The sequence below is a fragment of the Salarias fasciatus genome, chromosome 23 (assembly GCF_902148845.1).
Source record: "Salarias fasciatus chromosome 23, fSalaFa1.1, whole genome shotgun sequence".
Taxonomy (NCBI): domain Eukaryota; kingdom Metazoa; phylum Chordata; class Actinopteri; order Blenniiformes; family Blenniidae; genus Salarias; species Salarias fasciatus.
Genome location: NC_043766.1, coordinates 8,404,789 through 8,426,676, shown reverse-complemented (window position 1 = coordinate 8,426,676; position 21,888 = coordinate 8,404,789). Strand labels below are relative to the sequence as shown.

The following is a 21,888-nucleotide window of genomic DNA, read 5'->3' as shown; positions in this document are numbered from 1 at the left end:
CTATGTTGTCACACTTACATGAAGACACATCAATAGAGATATTGATATAGATACTGATATAATAGTCTGGATTCACCAGTAAAAAGACACTCCCTGTCTAAACTTTAACATTACATCCATCAGCCTCTAATGTACTTTTTCCTCAATTTTTTTAGTCCATCCTTAAGCTATCATGTTGATAAGTAGGTGATAAGCAAGCAACTATTAGCAGAGACACAAATATCAACAAAGCAGTCAATAAACGTGTTCACCGGCTGACATTTCTCAGTTGTCAATGTACAACACAGACCCCTAATGAAAACCATAATAGTCTTCTCTTAATGATTTTGACTTGGATGCAGCAACCATTCAATCTTTTGCATAGTCTTTTCAGTGTGTTGCTGTTTTGTTGACAAACAAGCAAACCTGAAAAAAACATCAAAGCTGGATGCCCCACAGATGAACAAATGCATGATAATGATGATGATGATAATAATAATAATTATTATTATAATTATTATTATAATAATGATGGTGTCTGTAAGAACCCATCATTATGTTGACATTGCTCCTTCTATATACTTTTGTCCTAGCCTGAATATTGCACATTTTTATAACTTGCAAAAGGCTGTGTAGTCAATTATTGAAACAGTTAAGAAGTAAATAAATACATCGGCGGTAACAGGTAACAGTACCGAGGTATTGTAACCAACCTACCTGTCCCGTACGCTTTGGCCACCAACCAAGTGAGGCTGCAACAAATTTTAGCTCGGGATAAGTCATAATGCTCAAAAGATTTTATCGCTGGAGCCACAAAGGCTTTCTTGGCATCTCCGGCGTCCTGAACTTCACCCATATTTCCCCGTTAACTGCAGCCTCGGAGCCCTAAGAGGAAGCGCAGCGGCGAAGCATCCCACTGCAGGAATCTGGTGGGAAAACAATACACGGCTGGGACCTGAAGAGATGTGTTCCAGCAGATATTTCACTGCTTCCTTCAGTCACAAAACGCCAGAGAGGCTGTGTTTTTGACTCTCTCTGTCGCCTTTTCACAATGAGCCTCTAGAATCAGTGTATTTCCTCCATTCTGCTCCCTGCTCCCTGCCAGTTAGGATAGACTCCGTCGGACCGAGGTCGGGTCTCCTTGGATTTCACTGAGAAAACTGCCTCTCGGCCGCGATGGAAACAAAAATACTTCCTTCATTTGGGTCCATTTGAAACACAGGTCTTCATCCTTTCGTTGCCATGTACTACCCGTGCGTACAACCTGGCTGTTGATGCGGTTTTCCTGCCGCACTGTAGCGTTCCTGCCCGCACCTTTGTTGCGTTGTGCGCATGCGCGAAGAGCGCCTTCACTTATCTGAAAGGAAAACACTTTTGTTTAATTAGAGCCGCTCACAAACGTGTGATACACAATGCTGTGCAGGGTCTGTTGGCTATGTCATTGAAAATACTTTAACTGCACAGCCTATATGCTCCCTTTCTGTTATTTTAGTCACAGTGAAAATAACTTGTGTTCGGTATCAACATTTGGGCATTTTTTATTATTTTATTGTAGGTAATTCAAACAACAATAACATCCTTATGAATCTGGGTTAAATGCACACCAATATGCCAGAGTCAAGGAAAATATTATGGAGTTTTTTTTTAGCACGGTTAGCACCTCTTTGAATTTTCGTAATGAGAACTAGTCCCTCCGAAAACAACATTTCCCAGCATGCAGTGCGATGTGACGCCATTGATGTGCGCCCTTGGATGGTTTGAACAGCGTTGGACGATTTGACGAGAGGAGGTATGTATCGTGCTACCATATAGATTTAGGTATCTGTTTGGGCACTTTGTGTGTATATTTAGGTATGTTTGTTTGTAGATTTAGGTAAGTATGGTACTCCGATAATAAATTTAGGGTTTACTTATAGCCCTAAGTGATTTCAGACAAGCATTATGAAAACACAACTCAACTTGTTCGAAGCAAACTAAAATTGTTAATTAATTCGTTTTAACGTCTAAAGTTAACTTGTAAGCATCAAATAATTACTTATTTTCGTATTCTCTCTGTGTGTGTATGTGTTTGTGTTTGTGTGTGTGCGTGTGTTCGCGTGTTTCAACAGGTGAATGATTCCAAAATGTTTATGCCAAGAGCTTTAAAACTTAAAAGACCTGCAGAGGGATCTGGTCGAATTTTGAACAAAAAGAGCAAGATTAGTCAAGAAGAGGTAAACAGACGTAGTTCAGAGACACTTGCTCGCAAGGATGAATTATGTGAAGAAGGCAAAATGGAGAATGACACAGTTCAAGCAGGTGAAGGATCTATACCTGCTCCAAGAAGCTCCAAACGTGAAGTTGAACACACGCCTTCTTCTGATGCTGAGGATGAGGATGAAGAAGAAGACGAAGAGCCAGTGAAATCTTTCAAAAAGAGGCAGAGATGGCCTGAGCCTGGGGAGCCTGTCTGTGTCATGTGTGGTCGCTATGGGGAGTACATCTGTGATGCCACTGACAACGATGTCTGCAGCCTTGAATGCAAAGCCAGCCATTTATTGAAAATGGGAATGGGTACTGGTGCAGAAGCATTGAACTACAAGGACAGACCCAAAGATGAGAAGGCTGCTGTACCTGGACAGTCAGCAGTTGACACCGGAGTTGAAAGAAGTTATTCCTACAGAGAAGATCGGTTCATATCAGGCTTGACAGAGGAACAGGTGCAACGCATCAAACACGAACTGGGCATTGAAACACAGGGGACAGACGTCTGTAGACCCATCATTGAGTTTGAACACTGTGGCTTCCCTACAACTTTAAGTGGGAACCTGAAAAAGGCTGGTTACCAGGCGCCCACCCCAGTGCAGATGCAGATGGTACCTGTTGGTCTCACAGGCAGGGATGTGATTGCCAGTGCTGACACAGGATCAGGGAAGACAATCGCCTTTCTGCTGCCAGTGGTAGTCAGAGCACTTGAGGTACAGTCTTGTAACTAACATTATAAATAATTTTTGTTATCTCAGATGCATTTTGTTAATGATAAATTCTCCACTTCACTGAGATTGTAAATTTTATCTGTATATCCAAACAATGCATCAGTCTACTAACGCCTAGACAAAGCAACCTGCATAAATTTTCTAGTGGCACTTGGTTACATACGTTGTTTTAATCTGCTGATTTTAAAGAAGAATGCGTTTAAAACTGCATATAGACTGTAGATACTAGCACAGCAAAGGGGACAAAATAAATCAACAAAATGTAGTTTCGTTAAAATTATTGATGCTTTAATTTTTTTTTAATTAGGGTCATTTTTTTGTCTTTCTTTTAATCCTTTTGATGAACAACAGTACAAGACAAAAGGAGAACAAAGTAGTAACTCAAATTTGGTTTAGAAATGACTACAGAAGCAAACTGCTACACATTGAGTTTGTAACATTTTTTCTGTCTTCAGAAATCAGCACAGACTGTTGGTTGCCCTGTGGCTCTGATCCTGACACCCACCAGAGAGTTAGCCATTCAGATAGAGAGACAGGTGAAAGAGCTGGTGATTGGAATCCCCAACATGAGAACAGCACTGCTGGTGGGAGGCATGCCACTTCCACCTCAGCTCCACCGCCTCAAAATCAGCATCAAAGTAAAGCATTTATTTTCCAATAATTTTACCTTCCTCCCAACAAGCATACTATATTTTTTAAGACATAAATCATGAAAAAAAAATGTTTTTTTCAATTTTAGATCGTCATTGCTACCCCTGGAAGACTCATAGAGATTTTGAAGCAGAATGCAGTGCAAATGGACAAAGTGAAGATTGTGGTGGTTGATGAGGTAAGACAAAATCAGTGGAAGTTAACTTAGACTTACAATGTCACAATTGATTTTTTGAGGAAATAAATCACAAAAGTATTAAGCAACAGCAGCTGAAGTTCAGATCTTCACTGTCCATCTGAAATACATTGATGTGTTATGTCTAGGCTCAATGCTCAAATTTTGCAATTATACTGTATGACATATCTGCATGTTTTTCAAAATAATATTGCATAAATTTGATATTATGCTAAAGATTAGTATCATCTACTCTCATGCAATGTCATGTATTAAGATTGACCACTAAAGGAAAAGATATTTGCAAACCAGTCATTAGGTACAGTTCATCCAGTTCTTTTCCACACCAAGGTAAACTCCTGAACTCCATACATTTATGATGTACTCCACAGGTTGACACTATGTTAAAGATGGGCTTCCAGCAGCAGGTGCTGGAGATTCTTGAGAAAGTCCCAGAAGAACACCAGACTCTGCTGACATCAGCCACAATCCCAACTGGGACGGAGGAGCTCGCAGCTCGGTTGGTTCATGACCCTGTACGTATTGCGATTGGTGAGAAGAACCAGCCCTGCGCCAATATACGACAGATCCTGCTTTGGGTAGAGGAGCCCTGCAAGAAGAAGAAGCTGTTTGAGATCCTCAATGTAGGTCAAACATAAGGTTTTGATTTAGAGATATATGATTGAATATGGGCACATAGTGTTATGAACCCACCCTTTACACACAGTGGTTTTTATGTGGTGTTTCAGAGAAGGCTCAAACAGACCAGCAGTTTAACTTCTTGTACAATATCAGGTCTGATTATACTGTGCGGAGCAAGAAAATACCTTTCTATAAAGGCTGCCTATGTAAGTTTAGGTTTTTTTAGTTATACATTTGGACAAAACATTCTTAATTTCTCAAACAATATAAAAATGCAAAAGATTTTAAAACTGTCACACATCTTAAAGCTACCTGACATTCTAAACTTTTTAAAAATATCAAACATATTAGTTGAAATGTAGGGTTACTCATTTTATTATCCAACTTCTGGAAGTGAGAATTTTTTAAGCTCAAATAGTCTGTCTCTCCACTTCACTGTATTTATAGTCATTAGTGACATTTGGAGGAAATGGGTGGGACCAAAATCATGGCCTGCACCATTTATACAAGGCAAGACAGGAAGTTTCTGTTTTAGCTGGTCCAGTGAAAAGCTACAATTAAGTCACAGTTCGAGTAGGTAAAAGTTCTTATCCTACTTTAGTGTTGCTGTAGTTTCTGTTTAAAAGCAAGTTATTTATAGCTTGCTGATGGTATTGTCTGAACAAGGAAGAGGTACTGTATGTGATATAGACCACATTACCACAGTTAAATTATGTGCAAGACCAGTGCATTAAGGGCACAGTGAATCCTCAGATCAGGAAAAACAAATTTTTAGCAGTTAGTGAAGATAAAATCTTAAACCGTGACATGGACTCCTTCAGTGTTGCAATTATCGACACAATAATATAAAAATGTGCCTATTAATTGTCAATCTTACTGACCATAGCTTGTTTCTTTTAAGGATTGAAGGATAACTTTATCACACTGTCCCAGAGTTTGTAAATTTTAATTGTAAAAGAATGGCATCTCAATGTGTTCTGGTGTTATTCTTTGCTTTGCAGGATAGTAAGCTGTACCAGCCTCCGGTGGTGGTGTTTGTTGACTGTAAAGCGGGAGCTGATCTCCTGTGCGAGGCAGTCGCCAAAGTGACAGGTCTCACTTCTGTGGCTATCCATTCTGACAAGAGCCAGTGGGAACGAAATCGCATCCTCAGGGTGAGGCAGGGCTTTCTCAGTCAAGTGCACCAACATCAATGCTTCCAAGTTTAATTTCCACATCTCTTGACCCTAGCTAAAGCCTCAGCTTCACTGGTGCTCACAACTGAGCCTCAGAAACTCAATGTTGGATTAATGTATAAACTCATTAATAGAAAGCATCTCTTCTTCTAAGGGAGTTTGCAATATAAATTGTGACAACCTGTCTTTGTAAATCACCGCATGCTGTATGTAGAGACTTAGCAGTATTAGAAAAGTCTAATACAGCAATATTTGGTCTGTTGTGTCTTCAGGGTCTTCTCGATGGAGACTTTGAGGTGGTGATCAGTACAGGTGTGCTGGGCAGAGGACTGGACTTAGTCAATGTCCGATTGGTAGTTAACTTTGACATGCCAAACACAATGGATGAGTATGTCCATCAGGTGAGTCAAGCAACACGGCATTGCACCCATTTCAGTGTTCAAGAGATTTAAGAATTACATAAATTCCTGTTATTAAGATTCAATCTCTTACTTATTGCCAATGGTTTTAATTGGTATGCGGCAAATCTTTTTTTCTTTTAATTTTTCACTTCCAGGTGGGGAGAGCAGGTCGGCTGGGACACAGGGGGACGGCCATCACCTTGCTCAATAACAACAACAAGCGACTGTTTCTAGAGGTGGTTAACCGGGTCAAACCCACCGGTTCTATTCTGCCTCCTCAACTCCTAAACTCACCCTATCTCCATGAACAACAGAGACGAGAAAGGCAGAAACACAAGACGGGACTTGATGACATGGTGACCAAGAACAACCTCATTGATATTATAAAGAAACATGATCGCCGGAAAAAGTAATAAACGTTTTCAGTGTTTTTGCATTGATGCTGTCTGTGATTAAGTGTATAGTTGAATGTTTTCCCAATAAAGTTCACAATATGTTGTATTCTCTTTGCATATTAGATAGTTCATTCAACTAAGAAAATTATTGAACTCACTTTGAGGTACCTGTGGACAAAACATGGAATAAATATTACACACTGTAACACATTATATATAGATATGTAATCACGATTCAAGACTGCAACCCAAGAATATAAATGTGAAATACTTAATACTTGACAGAAATGTGATCATTACAATAGCATTGAAAATGAAAGAATCTAATCTTTTTTATTGGAATTGTTGACAGAATTGTAATATAATGTCTGGATTTTGTAGATTCATTTCTCTATGGTAAGCAGCACATTTTCTTTACTGGTGCTTTTTTATCAGTTCTTGCCTTGCCTGTGCTGTGTCCTTTGGTCTTTTTTTTCTTCTTTTTTTATTGAAGCTATACTTCTTACGATTAACACTGCATTTTCAGAACATTAAAAGGATTGCCTTGATGAAATTCTAAACCAACACAAGGTCTTTTTTATATAATGTATTTTTTTTATTGTGGGAGGTGGAGTTTCAGAAATGTGTCTGTTTTAAAATATTCATATTTACAATGGTACAGTGTTTTATAACGGCAGAGAGCTAATTTTAGGAAGGAAAAATTGAGTAGTGCAGTTGTTTATGTTGCGCTTATGAGATCATTTGGCCCCGTTTTGGAACAGTACATGTTATTGAGCTGTACATTTGCTGCCACCTAGCGACAGGCTGCTGCAACTGCATGCATAAACTACAATATGACGTCACAGCTTCCGCAAATTGAGCCAATCGGAATCGGCTCGTCGTGGAGCCCTTTTGAAAATTGAGGCGGGCACAGAGGAAGCAGAGCGTAATCTGGTTTTGTATCTGTTGCTTCTGTTTCTTTGGGTTGCTTTTCGTGTACTGTAATAGTAAACTACGGAGCCTTTTTAATGTAAGGGGAACGTCCTGTCAGCCGTCACACAAACGAGGAAGCGTGCGGCTTATTTTGATCACTCGCAGTCAACAGCCAAGCCTACAAGATGCCAGGTATGGAGAGAGACGAGAGGTCGGCGTGTGAAGAACCTCCTGATCACAACCGCCAGGTAAACAGGACCTATGTCGTCTCCGAGCTGTCGAACGGCAAACTAACCCTTCAGAGGAGATCACGAAGAAACACCGGGACTGAATCAGCCGAGAAACTAACGGCGGAGAACAGCCAGAACACCACTCCAGCTCCGGAGAAAAGACTGACACTGCAGCGCAGAATGAGGACAAACTCTGCGTGTAAAGACACTCCGGATAGCCAGGGAATTCTCAGTGAAATAAACGGCAGGACACCGTCCTCCTTCAACCTGGTCAGTGAACGCAAGATCACCTGGCAACCCAAGGGGGCGGGTACAATTGCACCTTCATCCACAGGAAGCCCGGTGATTGGTCAGGCCTCAGTATTTAAAACTCCCGGGAAACAGACTCAGGTTGAGCCAGTCTCCCAGCAGTTCCACGAGAATCCTCCAAGAGCCGCAGTCTTGAGCAGACCTTCGCACGACCAAGACTCCTTTCAGCTGGTTCACACCGACAGCATCAGCATGGACAGCGCTGCCATCACCGTAGCCGTCCGAGTGCGCCCGTTTAACACCAGGTTTGAAATCATTGGTTGACATACAAGAGGTTTACTTGAAACTAGAGTTGTAGTTGAGACAAGAGCTTTTGTCGAGGCAGAGCATCACAAAACCAATGCTTTGCTGCCAAGACCACGATCAGACGAGATCTTGAAAATGTAGTTTGGTGCAATTTAGGAAAATTAAAACTTTAATGTCTTTCTTTTTTAATTGTCACATAATAAGCAGTCTGTTAACACAATTCAGTCTAACTTTTGACACCTCTGTGAAAAAACTAAGTTTTCCGGTGTGCGCTTACTCTAGGCATTACGTAACAGCGCAAGCACGTCACTGTATAAATGACTTGTATATAAAAAATCCCTCCTATATCCACAAACCATTTCACCTCAGGATGATAGTAGACAACCCAGGATGTAATTAACTAAACTTCAGAGCAAGCTGATGTTGCATTTCAAAAATAAGAGCCCGGCAAACCTCTAATTTCAAAAAATCATATAAAAAAAACTCCCTGTGATATCCACAAACCATTTCACCTCATGATGACAGGATGTCACTCACAAATTTCAGAGCAAAGAGCACGCGAACACGTCTTTTCCTGTTTCCCTCACTAAGCGCTGACTCTTGCTCTGGCTTGATTGTTGTAATACTTGGTATTTTGGCTATAACTTCACTTATTGCAGCTTTCAGACAGTGGTTAAAGTTTATCTCCGTAATCTCTGCGACGCACAGTGATGGCGTCACTTCCGGTTTAGCTACCGGAATTCGCCCAAAAAAAATTGAAAACAAAAAGCGGCAACGCCGATTGGATCGGAAGTTTCACGACCGAACCGAATCTACTTCTATGGGCTCCTACCGAGAACCCCACTCCAAAATCCAAAGGCAGATGAGGAGCGGGCGGGACTGGTTTACGAGGCCACACACACAACGCCGTGACTGCATTTGCACTTCATGCCACTAGGTGTGCTGTTTGCATGTTCAACCTTGTTTTACACAGACGCCACAGAAGAAGAAGTGCCCTGCAGGCTCCCTCTCTCTGCATGTTGTTAGAAAATCTACTACGTAAATACAATGTGCAGAAACGATTGTTCAGTTCTTCTCTCTTACTGAAAAAACGGTGCATCGCATCATTGAACATATTACACTCTTTTCTAACAACATGCAGAGAGAGCCTGCACAGCGCCTGCGGGCCCACTTCTTCTGTGGTGTCTGTGTAAAATAAGGTTGGACATGCAAACAGCACACCTAGTGGCATGACGTGCAAATGCAGTCATGGCGTCGTCAGTGGGGATATAGCTGATCATGTAGACAGGAGTAACGCTGTCTGTTTGTAAATGGATTATTCCAAATGTTTCAGAAACCAGAATATTGACCTTAACCCAAATATTGACTGCATGTAAACGTAGTTGACCTTACCCCGAATATTGATTTACAAAAAAAAAAAAAAAACTCTTAGCCTGCTCATGCGGATCAACCCAATGACTGATTTTTGTGCTTGCCTGAACCAGCCTGTGTAACTGAGTGCATGTAAAGGAGCTGATAAATGTATAATGGGCATAATAACATTCTATCTAGCTCTAATGGAAAATAAGTGTAGAATAGATAGGGGGAAAAAATGTGATGTTGTATTCTTAAATGAGTATTTTTGTTTGATCGATCAAATTTTTTTCAGGGAAAAGAACACACAACCGGCCATCGACATCACTGACCAGGAGACAATAATCAGAAACCCTGAAACAAAGCAGAGTTTCTCCTTTAACTTTGACTTTGCCTTCTCCTCAACTGATGAAGCGGACCCTGCCTTTGCCAGTCAGCAAACAGTCTACGAAAAAATTGCCAGACCTCTCCTCCAGAAAGCTTTGGAAGGATTTAATGTCTGCATATTTGCGTATGGACATACTGGCTCTGGCAAATCATACACGTGAGTGTTTCTGCCACCAAAGTAAAAGTCACATTATTAAATTTGGTTTTCTGTCATAAGTTCAGTTTTTCCACACAAGGTGGGGTTTTTTTTCTTTTAATTGCATTGTTACAACTGCTGCTTTATAATGGCTGCTCTGCAGAATCATGGGCACTGAAGAGAGTCCTGGAATCATTCCACGATTCTGCCAGGAACTTTTTTCAAAACTGACCGTCATGGAAGACGAAGGGGTAAGATGTTAAACAGAAGAATTCAACTAATTCATTTCTCTTTCTCAATCAAGACAAAAAAAGCAACACCCAGATGTATGGATGAAGTCATTTTCAGTTTAATCAAATAATCTTTTTTGACTCTTTTACTCCAGGTCAAAAGTGTTTTGGAGTTGAGTTACTCAGAAATTTACAATGAAAAGATTTATGACCTGCTTTCCACAAGTGCTGACCCGAAGTCCAACAACAACCGAAAAATTCCTGTGAGTCAATTTTGATATTGATAGTTTTACAAAAAAATCATTGAATCCATGGTTTTAGGGCTTTATTTTCTGAATTTGATGTCTTTTGATTTAAAAAAAAGACAGAAGTTGCCTGCTGGATAGCAAAACTTCATGTAATCATGCATGTAATCAAAACCCATCTGCACCCATCAACCCATCAACATCTGCCCAGAGTTGAGTAGCTTTGCTCTAGAGTCTTGACAAAGACATACCATTTTCTTTTCCAGCTGAAGGTGAGGACGCACCCCAAGCATGGCACCTATGTTGCTGAGCTGTCCACGTAAGAAACCATTTTCTTTCGATGTATCACTTGTAAGAAAGTTTAAAATCCATTACAGGATGACTCATTTTATTATTTCCCTACAGGAATCTGGTGAAGTCAGAAAGTGACATCCTGGTATGCTGAACCTACTCTGTATTCTTCCAATGCTCTGAATAAGTCAGAAAGTCAGAGTTCATTAACAAATGGCTGTTAAAGTAATGCAGCAAGCATCAGTGTTTGTGACCTCGGTGTTTTGAAATGGCGATGATATGCATACCATGAAGATGAGTACCAAAAATTGAAGATATCTATGAGGGGGAAATAGATCCTAACTTTTTGTCAACATTCTTTTTCAGGGCTGGTTGGCACTAGGCAACAAATGGAAAGCCACAGCTTCAACCTTCATGAACGAAAAGAGTTCAAGGTCACACTCGATTTTGACTTTGGTGTTGAAGCAGACGAAGGTATGGCCTCTATCTCACACTCATATGCGACACATGTATGAAAAAGCCTTCAGTTCCTTTCATGAAATGCTTGCAAACCTGTCATCTCTATTAAAGCCTTTTTTCCCCTTTGAAGTGACTATGTAATCGGCATACTTGTCGAGTAATACTAGAGTGACATCCGTCACTTTTGAAGATTGGTATTAGCTGCATGTTTAAAATATTTGTTTCTGTGGACAGACCGAGTTCGTGGAAGGACAACATCACAGCCATTGTGTGACTAGCAGAATTCACTTGGTAGATCTTGCGGGCAGTGAGCAGTTGCGCGCCTCTCAAGATGGCGACCGCTTCCAGGTAACATGGACTGATCTGCATGGAACCATGCAGATCAGTCAACTTTTTGTTTCCTTCACGTCTCCATTTCTGCTTGATGGATGCTGCAGAATTGGGAAGACCCCCATCAAAACTGTAGTTTAAGATTTTTTGACCAGCAATGCCAAAGGGGTCTTTATCTAATGTTCTGAAATCCTTATGCCTGACCCCCTCCTTTTTCTTTTTGTGCTTAAAGCACATTGACTCATCACTTATATCTCCCTCCCTCTAACATTAAGTAATTGAGAGTGACATGTTTTCGACATGACCCTTTCAGTGGTCATAATGTTGATCATCAGTGTATTTTGCTGCAGTGATTTACTTATAAGACACGAAAGACAAATTAGCCCAATGAATGATTTATAAGAGTTTGCTTTCTGTATTTGACACATTTTCACTCAAACCACAACTCAAAAGCCATAATTAATTAATTGTATGTTAATGTTTTTGCAGAGAAACAAGCTGTTTTATTAAATTGATACCATGGAGCTAAGTGGTTTCCTCTTGTTACACCATGCTTTTTTCGTCTTTTTGTTATAGGCAGTGAATAAAGAACATTCAGGTTTTATTTAACCACTGTAATACATGACGGAAGGAAAAGTCTTTTAAACTAGTGACTCATCCCAAGAAAATGGTTTCAGTTTATAATGTATATTCAGAAATGAATAAGTCTTCTTTTTTTTTTCCTTGGTTTATAGGAATGTCGAAATATCAATAGATCTCTTCTCACGTTTGGGAAGGTGATAACAGCATTATCTTTGAAGTCACAGGACAAGGCGGCCTTCATCCCATACCGGGACTCCCTTCTGACATGGTGAGAAATTAATTGTATTGTGCCTAAGTTTTATTTTTGGGTAATTATATGGACAATCTTAACCAGTTAAACCTTTTTCCCATAGGCTGCTGAAAGACAGCCTGGGTGGGAACTCACAGACGGCTTTGATTGCCACTGTCAGCCCGGCGGTGAGCTGTTTCACTGGAACTTTGAGCACACTGAGATTCGCTCAGAAGACCAGCAAAGTCATCAACAAGGTCAACATCAATCAGGACGACAGCTCCAAGTTAATCTCAGGTCAGAAATACATAATGATACATTTGTCGTTTTTGTTTATCAGTATTGACTGAGTAAAACTGTTAATTCATTAAATTTTATGAGCCACTGGTTTTCGAAGTGTGGTAGGATAAGCTTTCCCTCACAGATCCTGAAGAAGGAGCTCATTGTGAGGTAAACCCAATGACGATAAGTGCTTGACCACCACAGATTATGTTCTCGATAGAAGTAGAGGGGGCTGAGAAGAGAACACCTTGCTATGTTGAGAAATCAATTGTCACCCTTTCAAAACTTTGTTTTGCTCGAATCTGTTGGTGTTGGAGTTATTTGTGAAATTATTAAAAGGGTTCAAAATTGAAAACTGTTTTAGAACCAGCTGCTAGTCTTTGAATATTTGTCACCCCAGTGGCTCAGTTACATGCACACATACATTTTGTTAGCTCTGATTTTTGGCTGGCTGTTTCGTGCTCCCTCATCTGCCTCGTTTGTTTGTCTTAATTTGTCTTTAACTTTCTCTTTTGGTTTAAATCATTATCTTTCTGTTCAAGCCTCCCTAGTGCTGTCTCTTTCTGTTCAATATACCCTCCTGTCTACCCACTTATCCATCACCAGCTCTTGCGCTATCCAGTTGAAATTAAAGCTTGGCCCTAACCTTGCCTCCAGGCCATATTTATGCACTGTCAGTTGCACATGGCGGCTAACTGTCATGCAAGTATGATTTTTTATGAGATAGCTGTGCTGCTGTTTGGCATTTGTAGCACTAAGGGGAGCTCTTGCTGTGGATTTTTGTCATGCTGCCTTTCAGCCTGAGAAGCTCAAAGTAAAGAGTTCAGACAATACAACTGAGCTCAATATGGCTCAGTAAACAATCTTGAACGACTGACATTTGTCCAATTGTGGACAGAATTTGAATATGTATGATGTCTCTTTCAAATTTCTGGTAGTTCTTGCAATTTAATTATGGGATTTGCACTACCTCGATGGCTTTTTTTTCTCTCCCCCCAGTTTAAAACTCTTTGGTTCTTGTGTTTCAGAGCTCAAAGCAGAAATCGGCAAACTAAGGAATATGCTGAGGAATCCCCACACTGATATGCATCAAGTCAGCCGTTTAGAGAAGGAGGTTTTAAGGCTGAAGCGGAAACTCCTGGAGCGGGATCATGAAATCTCTGAAGCCAACCGGTCAGCATCTCTACATTTATAAACAATATTCAGTACATTTAACTGATGTATCACAAAGTTTCAGGGGGGGCATAAAAGTTGCTATAGATTTAGTGCTTTAAAAAAGTGTAGTTACCAGTGATCTCCGGGTTAGGGTGGAACTGCACTTTTTTATAGTTCTAATTTATTTTTATTAAATGCACTTATAAAGCAACACATCTAAGCCTTAGTGTACATTATGTTCAAAGCTTGATACATATACATTTAAATATTGTGTCCCTTTGTGTAGTTGAGTAAAGACAAATTCTAATTATATTTTTGCACAGGAAAAAGGAAAATACTCTGTACTGGGGGAGGTGCTGTAAATGATCTACTTAGGGTATCTCTTTTCTGGCAGAGCCCAGGAGGAGAAACATCAGAGAGCTGAAGCTCGTAAACGGAGAGAGACTCTGGTGTTGCAGGTAACTTAAAGCCCAAAAAAAAAAACTTTTCCCTTTACAGTTGATTCACCTTTGTACCAAAATATAAGAACATCACTCAATATTGTTCGTTTGTTTAATCAGACTGTCGGCGTAACCTTTGAAAGGGACAACACATTTCCCTGTCTTGTCAATCTCAACGAGGATGCTCAGCTCTCAGAGACGCTCGTATATGCCATCAAAAACGGCAAGAACACAGTGGGAAACATGTGCCAGGATATCCAGTTGAGCGGAGGACTGGTTGCAGACCACCACTGGTGAGAACAATCCCTGAAGGGATGTGAAACATATTTTGGAGTTATTATTAATCATATGTGCGGAAGTGCTACAAACTGCTTAAGTTATAATTGCATTGCATTAAATTGTTAATTGTCAGCTGGGTTAAAAAAAAAATTGTAAATTTTTTCTAAGAGGGAAAATAGTGTTTTTTGTCTTTGTTTTTTTAAGTGTCCTGTATAATCTGACTGATAAAGTCAGCATCATCCCGTGTGAAAATGCAAAGACGTACATCAATGGAAACAACATAACAGAGTCCACCCTGCTTCATAACGTAAGCAGAGCTACTGTTTTTTTTTTCTCCCATAAAAGTTCGTAAGATTAAAGGAGCAACCTTTCTTGTAGCACCTGTACAAACTCGAGCATGCCACTGTCTTCAACTCCATTCTTTTTGCGTCCAGGGCGATAGAATCATCCTCGGTGGCAGCCACTACTTTAGATTCCACCATCCCAGGGAGATGGAATCATCGAGCTCCCTTCACGATTTTGAATTTGCTCGGAATGAACTCCTGGCTGCTCTAAATCCTGCGTGAGTGACAAAAATTCTCCATGCAACTGAGATTAGACAATTCCATTCCAATATTAGTCATAGATTTGCCATGCTTTTTTTTTTTCTTCCTTTTTTTCCCCCCTTTTGTAGCTGTTTTTTTACGCGATGAACTCTAATAAGATTTTTGTGTGTTCCAGACTTCAAGAAGGCATCGAAGAGGCCAACATGAATGCAAAAAAAGAAATGCTGAAGGGAATTGAGGCAGCACAAGAACTGGCTCAGAAAGAGACAGCCCACGGAACAGAAGCATTAAAGAGCCAGAGTGCACAGGTACAACCGCCCACCGAGTGGATGTGTCTGTGTGAAGTTTTGCAATGTGTCCTGACCAGTGTCTCCTCAATTACTTTAGTTTTGTCATTACTTAGGGAAAAAAAGGTTTTCGCTGTAGCAGTGTATTTTGTTTTTGCCATGGTATACATATGTATTTTCACAAAGTCATTACGCGGTTGAGGTTCTTGTATGAATTTTTGATTTTAATTTTTTGGTGGTATTCAAAGTTGCCTGGCTGGAGAACCATGATTGTGACCATCTTTTCTTTTGTCTCAATTAATTGCCACGTTCACTGCAGGGTGCCACAAAGCACATGGTCCCCTCTAAAATCATTGCTGCGCTGGAGGAGGAGAAGAACAAGCTCTCCCAAGTCCTGGAGGAACAAGCTCAAAAAATGCTGAGCAAAGAAAAACTTCAAAGAGGTGCGTGTCTTAAGTTACCCGAGTTGGGGATGTCTCCTATTTCTGCTGACGAAATTGACTTCCTCCTGGGTGAGGTCTATCAGCACTAAGAGCATTACATAGCAAATTGACTGGTGCTAAATTAACTCAGAATTCAGTTTGACACTACATAAATGTGTCTACTCAGTTGTTAAATTCACACTTTTGAAAGTGTCACTTTTATTTTTTTACAACAAGCATAGGGAGCAGGAATTATGCAGCCTATTTAAAAATAACATTGACAATCATGCTTCTACAATAGAAACAATTTATCCATGTGTTTTAGTACACACTTGAGTTTAATATTTCTAATGCTTTCAAAAATAAAGTTTAAACTTTAGTCTCTACAAATGAGTGCTTCCTTGACTGTCCCAAAAAAAAGGGGGGTAGGACTCTGGTTTTTGCATATTGACTGGTTGCGATGGGTTGTTGTAACAGGCTACACAAAAAATGTAGTAATTATATGAACTGTAGAAGTAGGGTAAATATAACATTTTGGAGTCTCCGAGTTTTCCTCCCTGTAAGGGGACTTCCTTAATGAACAATGCATCCTTGCTTAGTAAATGGAAGTTGTCTTTGATATACTCATTTTGAAGTGAAGTTATTCTCCATTCTTCTTTTCTTTTTCTTTTTTTTATTGTAGTCCCCGATTGGCAAATGAAACTCCACCTAATGATTGAAGAGGCAAATACCATCTGCAAAAGGAGAAACAACAACTTGGTCTTCAGCAGGTACACATATCTCACATTGACTACAGACATGACATTATATATACTGTAACAGGTTCTAGTCATTTTAAGAGTTTTTCTTTTTACTTTTGGTTTCTCTTGATTTAGAGAAGTTTTTAATGTTTGCTTCAACGAAGTGCATTTCTGTTAAAATTCTGTCAATGCTCTCTTTTAGGTACGAAGTTGGAGACAGCAGCAGCACCCAGAGCACTGAGACTATGATCCGCATTCGGCATACAGTCCAGGGAGTCGCCACGCTCTGTAGTGTTGACACATTCATTGAAAAAATGATCGCTCTGAGGGAGCTGGAGCAGGTTTGTCATGACTCACGTCCCTCTTTGTCCTTATTGTTTGAGTGATGATTTACATTTCTCAAAGCATAATAACTTTTTATATTTCACCCAAGTCTGTGAACTTTTGAACATGCCCTTGATATTTCCTTGACCCAACGTAATACCACTCATACCTATATGCATCATTAAGATGACGCATTCATATGAACACTTGCTATGAATTTGCAAAATGGCAACTGAGCAAAGCTCTGAGCTCAGACTGAATATCTGACCTCCATTTACAGTCTAGAATTGCTTATTTTATGCCTAATATCGGAATGCTGCGCGACTTTGCTGTGTTTTTATATTAACTTGAATAAATAAGACATTTCTTTTCCACAGGAGGGTGCTGCATCAAAAGATGAGTTTTATGACCCTTTTGATGAGTGGGAGCATGACCTGTCAGCACCATCCCCTGGCCTCTCAAACCTCTCTCAACCAAGGTAGTTATTTTTGCTATTCCTCTTTAGAATACATTTGTGCATGTATGGTGGCTATAGGAGCATCTCCTTGCGAAGAATTGCTTTAAAAAAAAAAAAAATTGTAGTTTTCGTGTGTTTAATCTACAAGCTCATGCTCTGCTCTTGGGTTAAATGGTGTGTTTGGGTTAGTGGAGAGGTATTCACATGGAAGGTGGGGAAAAAGGGCTTAGTTTTTTTTCTTCTTTTTTCTTTCATGGGGGTGGGGGTCTTTTTCTCCTCCAGAGTTGTTCAACTTTCCAACAACATGACACTTTGACATTAAACCAGTCTTTTCTTTCATGGAAAGCTGGCATTAAGATGCTGCCCTCAGAATATTTCTGTCTTCAGTGTAGTTCCTCTTATTTATTATTAGATTCATGTCCATGAAAGCCAAAGGCTAAGGTATTTGGAAAGAGAAAGGAACAAGAGGTGCCAATGTTTTTCACTCTACGTTCTGTGACCCAAGTATGCATGTACAGCACCTGCTATGTATATATAGAATTCCTTGTAGTTCTAGTACTGCCAGAATGTTTTTCCCCTTAGCTTCACTCCATAAGATAACTTTTTTTCTCTCTTGCTCCTTTCTACATGAATTTTAAGAAAAATATAGTTTTCAATATCATCAACTGGTAAGCCTCTGGGATTCCATAGTTCCAGCCCCCCAAAGAACTCCAACTCTACACTTTAAACGTCAGCGCATGTCCCGTGTCAGTGGTTTTTAAAGCGTCGGTACCATGCTCACACAGCTTGCATTTGGTCCCGTTTTAGGAAGAGGAAGCTCGTGGAACGCTTCTATGAGAAGCAGGTTCGGAGGCTTAGCCAGACTGCATCGCAAAGTGCTGGTATGTCAAATTTCTTTTAAGAGCAAATGTTTTGACCAACATGATCCAGCAGCATTGATAAAAATAACATAAGTGTAGCTGATCAGTGATTATCTGCACAAAAAAACAAAAAACCAAAAAAAAAAAAAAAAAAAAAACTTTTATCCATCTTCTGTGCGACTTCAAACAATTTAGGGTTGCACTGTGTTGGAGCCTAACTTTCTAAAAATGTACATTTGAAATGTGGTGAAATGGATTAAGAGGAAGCAATTAGTAAACGCTGATAACTGTCCCCCCCTCCCCCCCCCCCCCCCCCCCCCCCCCTCCCCCCGTACCCCCCAAACATGGTCCTGTATAACACACACTCACTGTATGCTTTCTTACTGACAGGTGCAGCCGCACCAGTCACCACTGCCAGCCCTGTGAACAGCTTACCTGCAGTTTGCATGGACCTCATTCGCCAATCCATCTTCCGTCTGAGTGACTGCAGCACGGCAGCGAAGACGATGGCCGACAAACTGGTCACTAATCTGCAGTCCATCTTCTCAGCGGCACAGACGTTAACAAAGCAGTATAACAACCTTGACCGTGACAACACAGACAGTGGTGGGTTTTAATTAAAACTGAGATGATTTTATAGAAGAATCAGTAGATTTGCACTAAACAAATGAACATTTTCAGACTTTAACTTCTGATATTTTTCCTTTGCAGCGTTTGGCAGTGAGGAGGCCCAGAGGGCACTGGTAACGGGCACGGCTGCCCTGGACAGTGCCGGGTTCTCATGGATGCAGTGGCTGGGGAGTATCGAGCCCTCGTCTGGGACAACTTACCTGTTGGCCGAAAAACTCAAACACCAAATTAAAATAATGGGAGACTACCTCCTTATGGCTATCAAGGTAAGTGAAACACTTTACACTAAATGCCATGCATCAATGTGGTTCTGGGACTTTCCTAGCTCTTGCAGTAGGTAAAGTAGTTGAGAATGGTGTAGAATTGTAGCTGACAAATGATTTTCAATTTGGCGTAGTTTGGAGACGCAGTGGCTAATCAAAATGCAGTGCATTGATTGACGGGTCTTAGCTCTGAGCTGTTTGAGCTCTGTCTATGGAAATGGCAAAGCAGAGGGAATTCTCAACCTTGAGCCCAAACAGAACATGAATATATGGAAAATAAATCTAAATTCCTCACCAGTCTCTGCACCTAAACACACAATTTTCCCCTCTCAATCCTGATTTTTAATGCTTCCTAGGGTTTTCATTTATTTACTGGCCTGCCAGACTTTGTCAACTGTTGTTAGCTTGCTTTCATCGATTAAATCAATCTTAATTCAGCTTGTTTATGCTGACAAACATTTTTTTTTCTTTACTCCCCATGCAGGGCTGCGAATCAGACGTGAGAATGTTTGTGACACAGGTGGACCATGAAATCGGTGCAGGCCTGCAGGCCGCACTGATGACTGTTGGCCAACTTGTAGCCTTACTCAACACACCTTTGGACACGATGGTCCCAGGCACGCAGGCCATAGGCCAGGTAACAACACTAATAAATACTGCAGCAGATACTTTGGAGACTGAGATGGAAAGTAATTAAGCAGACGGATCACTGTACTGGAGAATGCTGCATTAGCTGTGTGGATCTGAAAGTAGAGACAACATTAAGATCTGGGGAATTGCTGGTCTGAATATTGATAGACGTTTGTGTTTATATGCCAGCGCAAAGTTGTCTAAAAATAAATAACATTCTGGTTATAGATCTGAAATACCCGTTTTGGTTCAAAGCCTTTTAAACACATTTAGTTTCCCCACCTTTTTTTTTTTTTAAATTGAACTGAAACACAGGATGTGTCACGAGCACTGATTACCAGCGCGACTAAATGAGATAAAGCAACTGCCAGCAGCTAGAACATTTTAGGGTTGTCTGGATATGATCTGTCTGGGGTGAAGTGTAAAAGCTTCACAGTAAATTGAATCAGTCAATATCCAAGATGAGAAAGTGGTGATAAAATGCTTTGTGAATAAATTGTTCTGTCCTGCTTGTCTGCTGTTCTAAATGAAGCAATTCTACCAGTGTGAGGCCATCGAACTGCAGTCTTTTGTCAGAAAGGACTTTTTTTAAATCACAAATCCTGTTGTTTAACTACATTATATCAATGACACAATGGTTTTCTGGCTTCTTTGTAAACCAGCAGAAAAAGGTTTTATTTTGTTGCTTTGGCAATGGATAAGAGAAAAGATCATCATTGGTGTCATTTGAGCCCTTGAGCAATTATGATCACCTATGTGCTTATAGGGCATCCTGAAGGGTGTACACGGCCTATTTAGAGAGACCTTCACGGCCTGCACAGACATGTTGTCAAAGGTGTTGGAAAGCAGTCCTAAAAACATCGTAAGTTTTTTTTTTTCTTTTTTTTTGCTCCCCCATTAGAGTCTTGCAAATGTTTTGGTTAACATTAAATGACTGATTCCTCTCATTTCTGCTCACAGATCCAGCAGAGAATAAAACTACAAGCCACTGATGCAGCACATAACATGCAAAAATATTTCAATCACATCATTGAGGTAAATTTCACTCATCAAATACGCAGTTCAAGGAATAAGCCCAGGTTTTTGCAGTCTGAACTTTTTCGGAGTTTACAATCTTAACATTTTCTGTGCGTATGCATTGTTTTTTTTTTTCAGGTTATGTTTTATAGTCTGTTAAATAATTTCTATAGTTCCATATAATAGCCATTATAGAAAAATGGCTATAGTCTCAAAGTAGAAAATCTTACCTTATGGCTTGTGAAAACTTGTTTTAGGATATTTACAAAAGAAATATAAAATGCTACTGAACCGTTATATGAAAATGGTTGCTGAAACATCTGGTTATCTGTCCTCAATATTTCTTTACAGTTTTACCCTCTTTTCAAAAGTCTATTATAATGATTTTCTGTGCATGAGTGAAATGCCTCGGAGATGGTATCCTGTGCTGTATTGTTGTTTTGTCTGTTTTTTAGTGATGTAGTTCTTGGTTGCTTTACATTTAGCACAGTGTATTAGATCTGTTGTTGTTTTTGGGTGTTCTCAAACAGGAACTGGAATTGTTGGATGAGGAACATGTATCTTTTCGAACCGACGATCTGAAGACTCTGTCCTCCATCGCATTCAAGCTCAGGCAGGGAGTCAGACGACTGCATGCCTCCATTTCTGCAGCATTGCAGGGTAAATTGTTTTTTTTGTTGTTTTTTTTTCTGACTGCAATACCATACTCTAGATGGTTGTGGATACGACTAATCAGGTTGCCTCCATCTTCTAGGAAGAGACTACAGGGAGCTGATTGGTTCAGCTGATCATATTGCAAAGCTGACCTCTGACCTTTTGAGCATCAAGTTGCCATCCGTCCATCTGAACCTCCCGCTTGCGCAGCTGCTATCATCATCATTGCAGAGAATCAGCCGGGACTGCGAAAGCATGCTAACTCAAGTATAATCATCTACTTGGGGAAAAAAAAGTATGTGGGGGGGCAGAGTTCTGAAAGCCAGTGCTGTTAAAAATTACAGATCTGTGTAAATATTGCACTTCTATGCCACAAATGTGTTGCGTGGTGGCAATGACACTATGTATATTTAGTTTAAGTTTATGGTGGTGATGCACTTTCACTTATGATTTTCTGTCACTTGTTAGTTCACATAATAAAGTGTGGTTGTGTATCTCAATTCAGTTTTACTTCTATGCAACAGTCATTTCCATGTAGTTTTACAGAGGAAAAATCCAATAATTCCATGTG

At 40.1% G+C, this 21,888-nt stretch overlaps 2 protein-coding genes and 1 pseudogene across 2 annotated transcripts; 2 read left to right on the top strand and 1 right to left on the bottom strand.

Moving 5' to 3' along the window:
- Positions 1-1,292, bottom strand: part of LOC115381430 (calmodulin-regulated spectrin-associated protein 2-like) — a 48,136-nt pseudogene extending 46,844 nt beyond the window's left edge.
- A 439-nt stretch (positions 1,293-1,731) lies between these two features.
- On the top strand, positions 1,732-6,924 carry LOC115381429 (probable ATP-dependent RNA helicase DDX59). The gene is made up of 8 exons (XM_030082795.1): positions 1,732-1,768; positions 2,088-2,936; positions 3,410-3,592; positions 3,694-3,783; positions 4,173-4,424; positions 5,424-5,576; positions 5,870-5,998; positions 6,154-6,924. Exons 2-8 carry the CDS (start codon positions 2,103-2,105, stop codon positions 6,409-6,411), a joined length of 1,899 nt encoding a protein of 632 aa, XP_029938655.1. The 5' UTR covers positions 1,732-1,768; positions 2,088-2,102; the 3' UTR covers positions 6,412-6,924.
- Positions 6,925-7,490: 566 nt separating this feature from the next.
- On the top strand, positions 7,491-21,683 carry LOC115382003 (kinesin-like protein KIF14). The gene is made up of 28 exons (XM_030083648.1): positions 7,491-8,089; positions 9,739-9,987; positions 10,130-10,217; positions 10,352-10,459; positions 10,708-10,760; positions 10,847-10,877; positions 11,099-11,206; positions 11,426-11,539; positions 12,256-12,371; positions 12,457-12,629; positions 13,643-13,787; positions 14,164-14,227; positions 14,330-14,502; positions 14,693-14,795; positions 14,923-15,050; positions 15,209-15,341; positions 15,640-15,763; positions 16,425-16,512; positions 16,685-16,823; positions 17,184-17,284; positions 18,071-18,144; positions 18,514-18,729; positions 18,835-19,019; positions 19,501-19,653; positions 20,413-20,508; positions 20,607-20,681; positions 21,194-21,323; positions 21,418-21,683. Exons 1-28 carry the CDS (start codon positions 7,491-7,493, stop codon positions 21,588-21,590), a joined length of 3,939 nt encoding a protein of 1,312 aa, XP_029939508.1. The 3' UTR covers positions 21,591-21,683.
- Positions 21,684-21,888: the final 205 nt, after the last annotated feature.

Excerpts from the sequence above, each read along its gene's own strand:
- LOC115381429 (XM_030082795.1), top strand. The coding sequence starts at position 2,103 with ATGTTTATGCCAAGAGCTTTAAAACTTAAAAGACCTGCAGAGGGATCT. Across the intron at positions 3,593-3,693 it reads GCCTCAAAATCAGCATCAAA|ATCGTCATTGCTACCCCTGG; the intron begins GTAAAGCATTTA and ends TTTCAATTTTAG. Across the intron at positions 3,784-4,172 it reads AGATTGTGGTGGTTGATGAG|GTTGACACTATGTTAAAGAT; the intron begins GTAAGACAAAAT and ends TGTACTCCACAG.
- LOC115382003 (XM_030083648.1), top strand. The coding sequence starts at position 7,491 with ATGCCAGGTATGGAGAGAGACGAGAGGTCGGCGTGTGAAGAACCTCCT. Across the intron at positions 12,372-12,456 it reads CGGGACTCCCTTCTGACATG|GCTGCTGAAAGACAGCCTGG; the intron begins GTGAGAAATTAA and ends TTTTTCCCATAG. Across the intron at positions 18,145-18,513 it reads GACTGCATCGCAAAGTGCTG|GTGCAGCCGCACCAGTCACC; the intron begins GTATGTCAAATT and ends TCTTACTGACAG.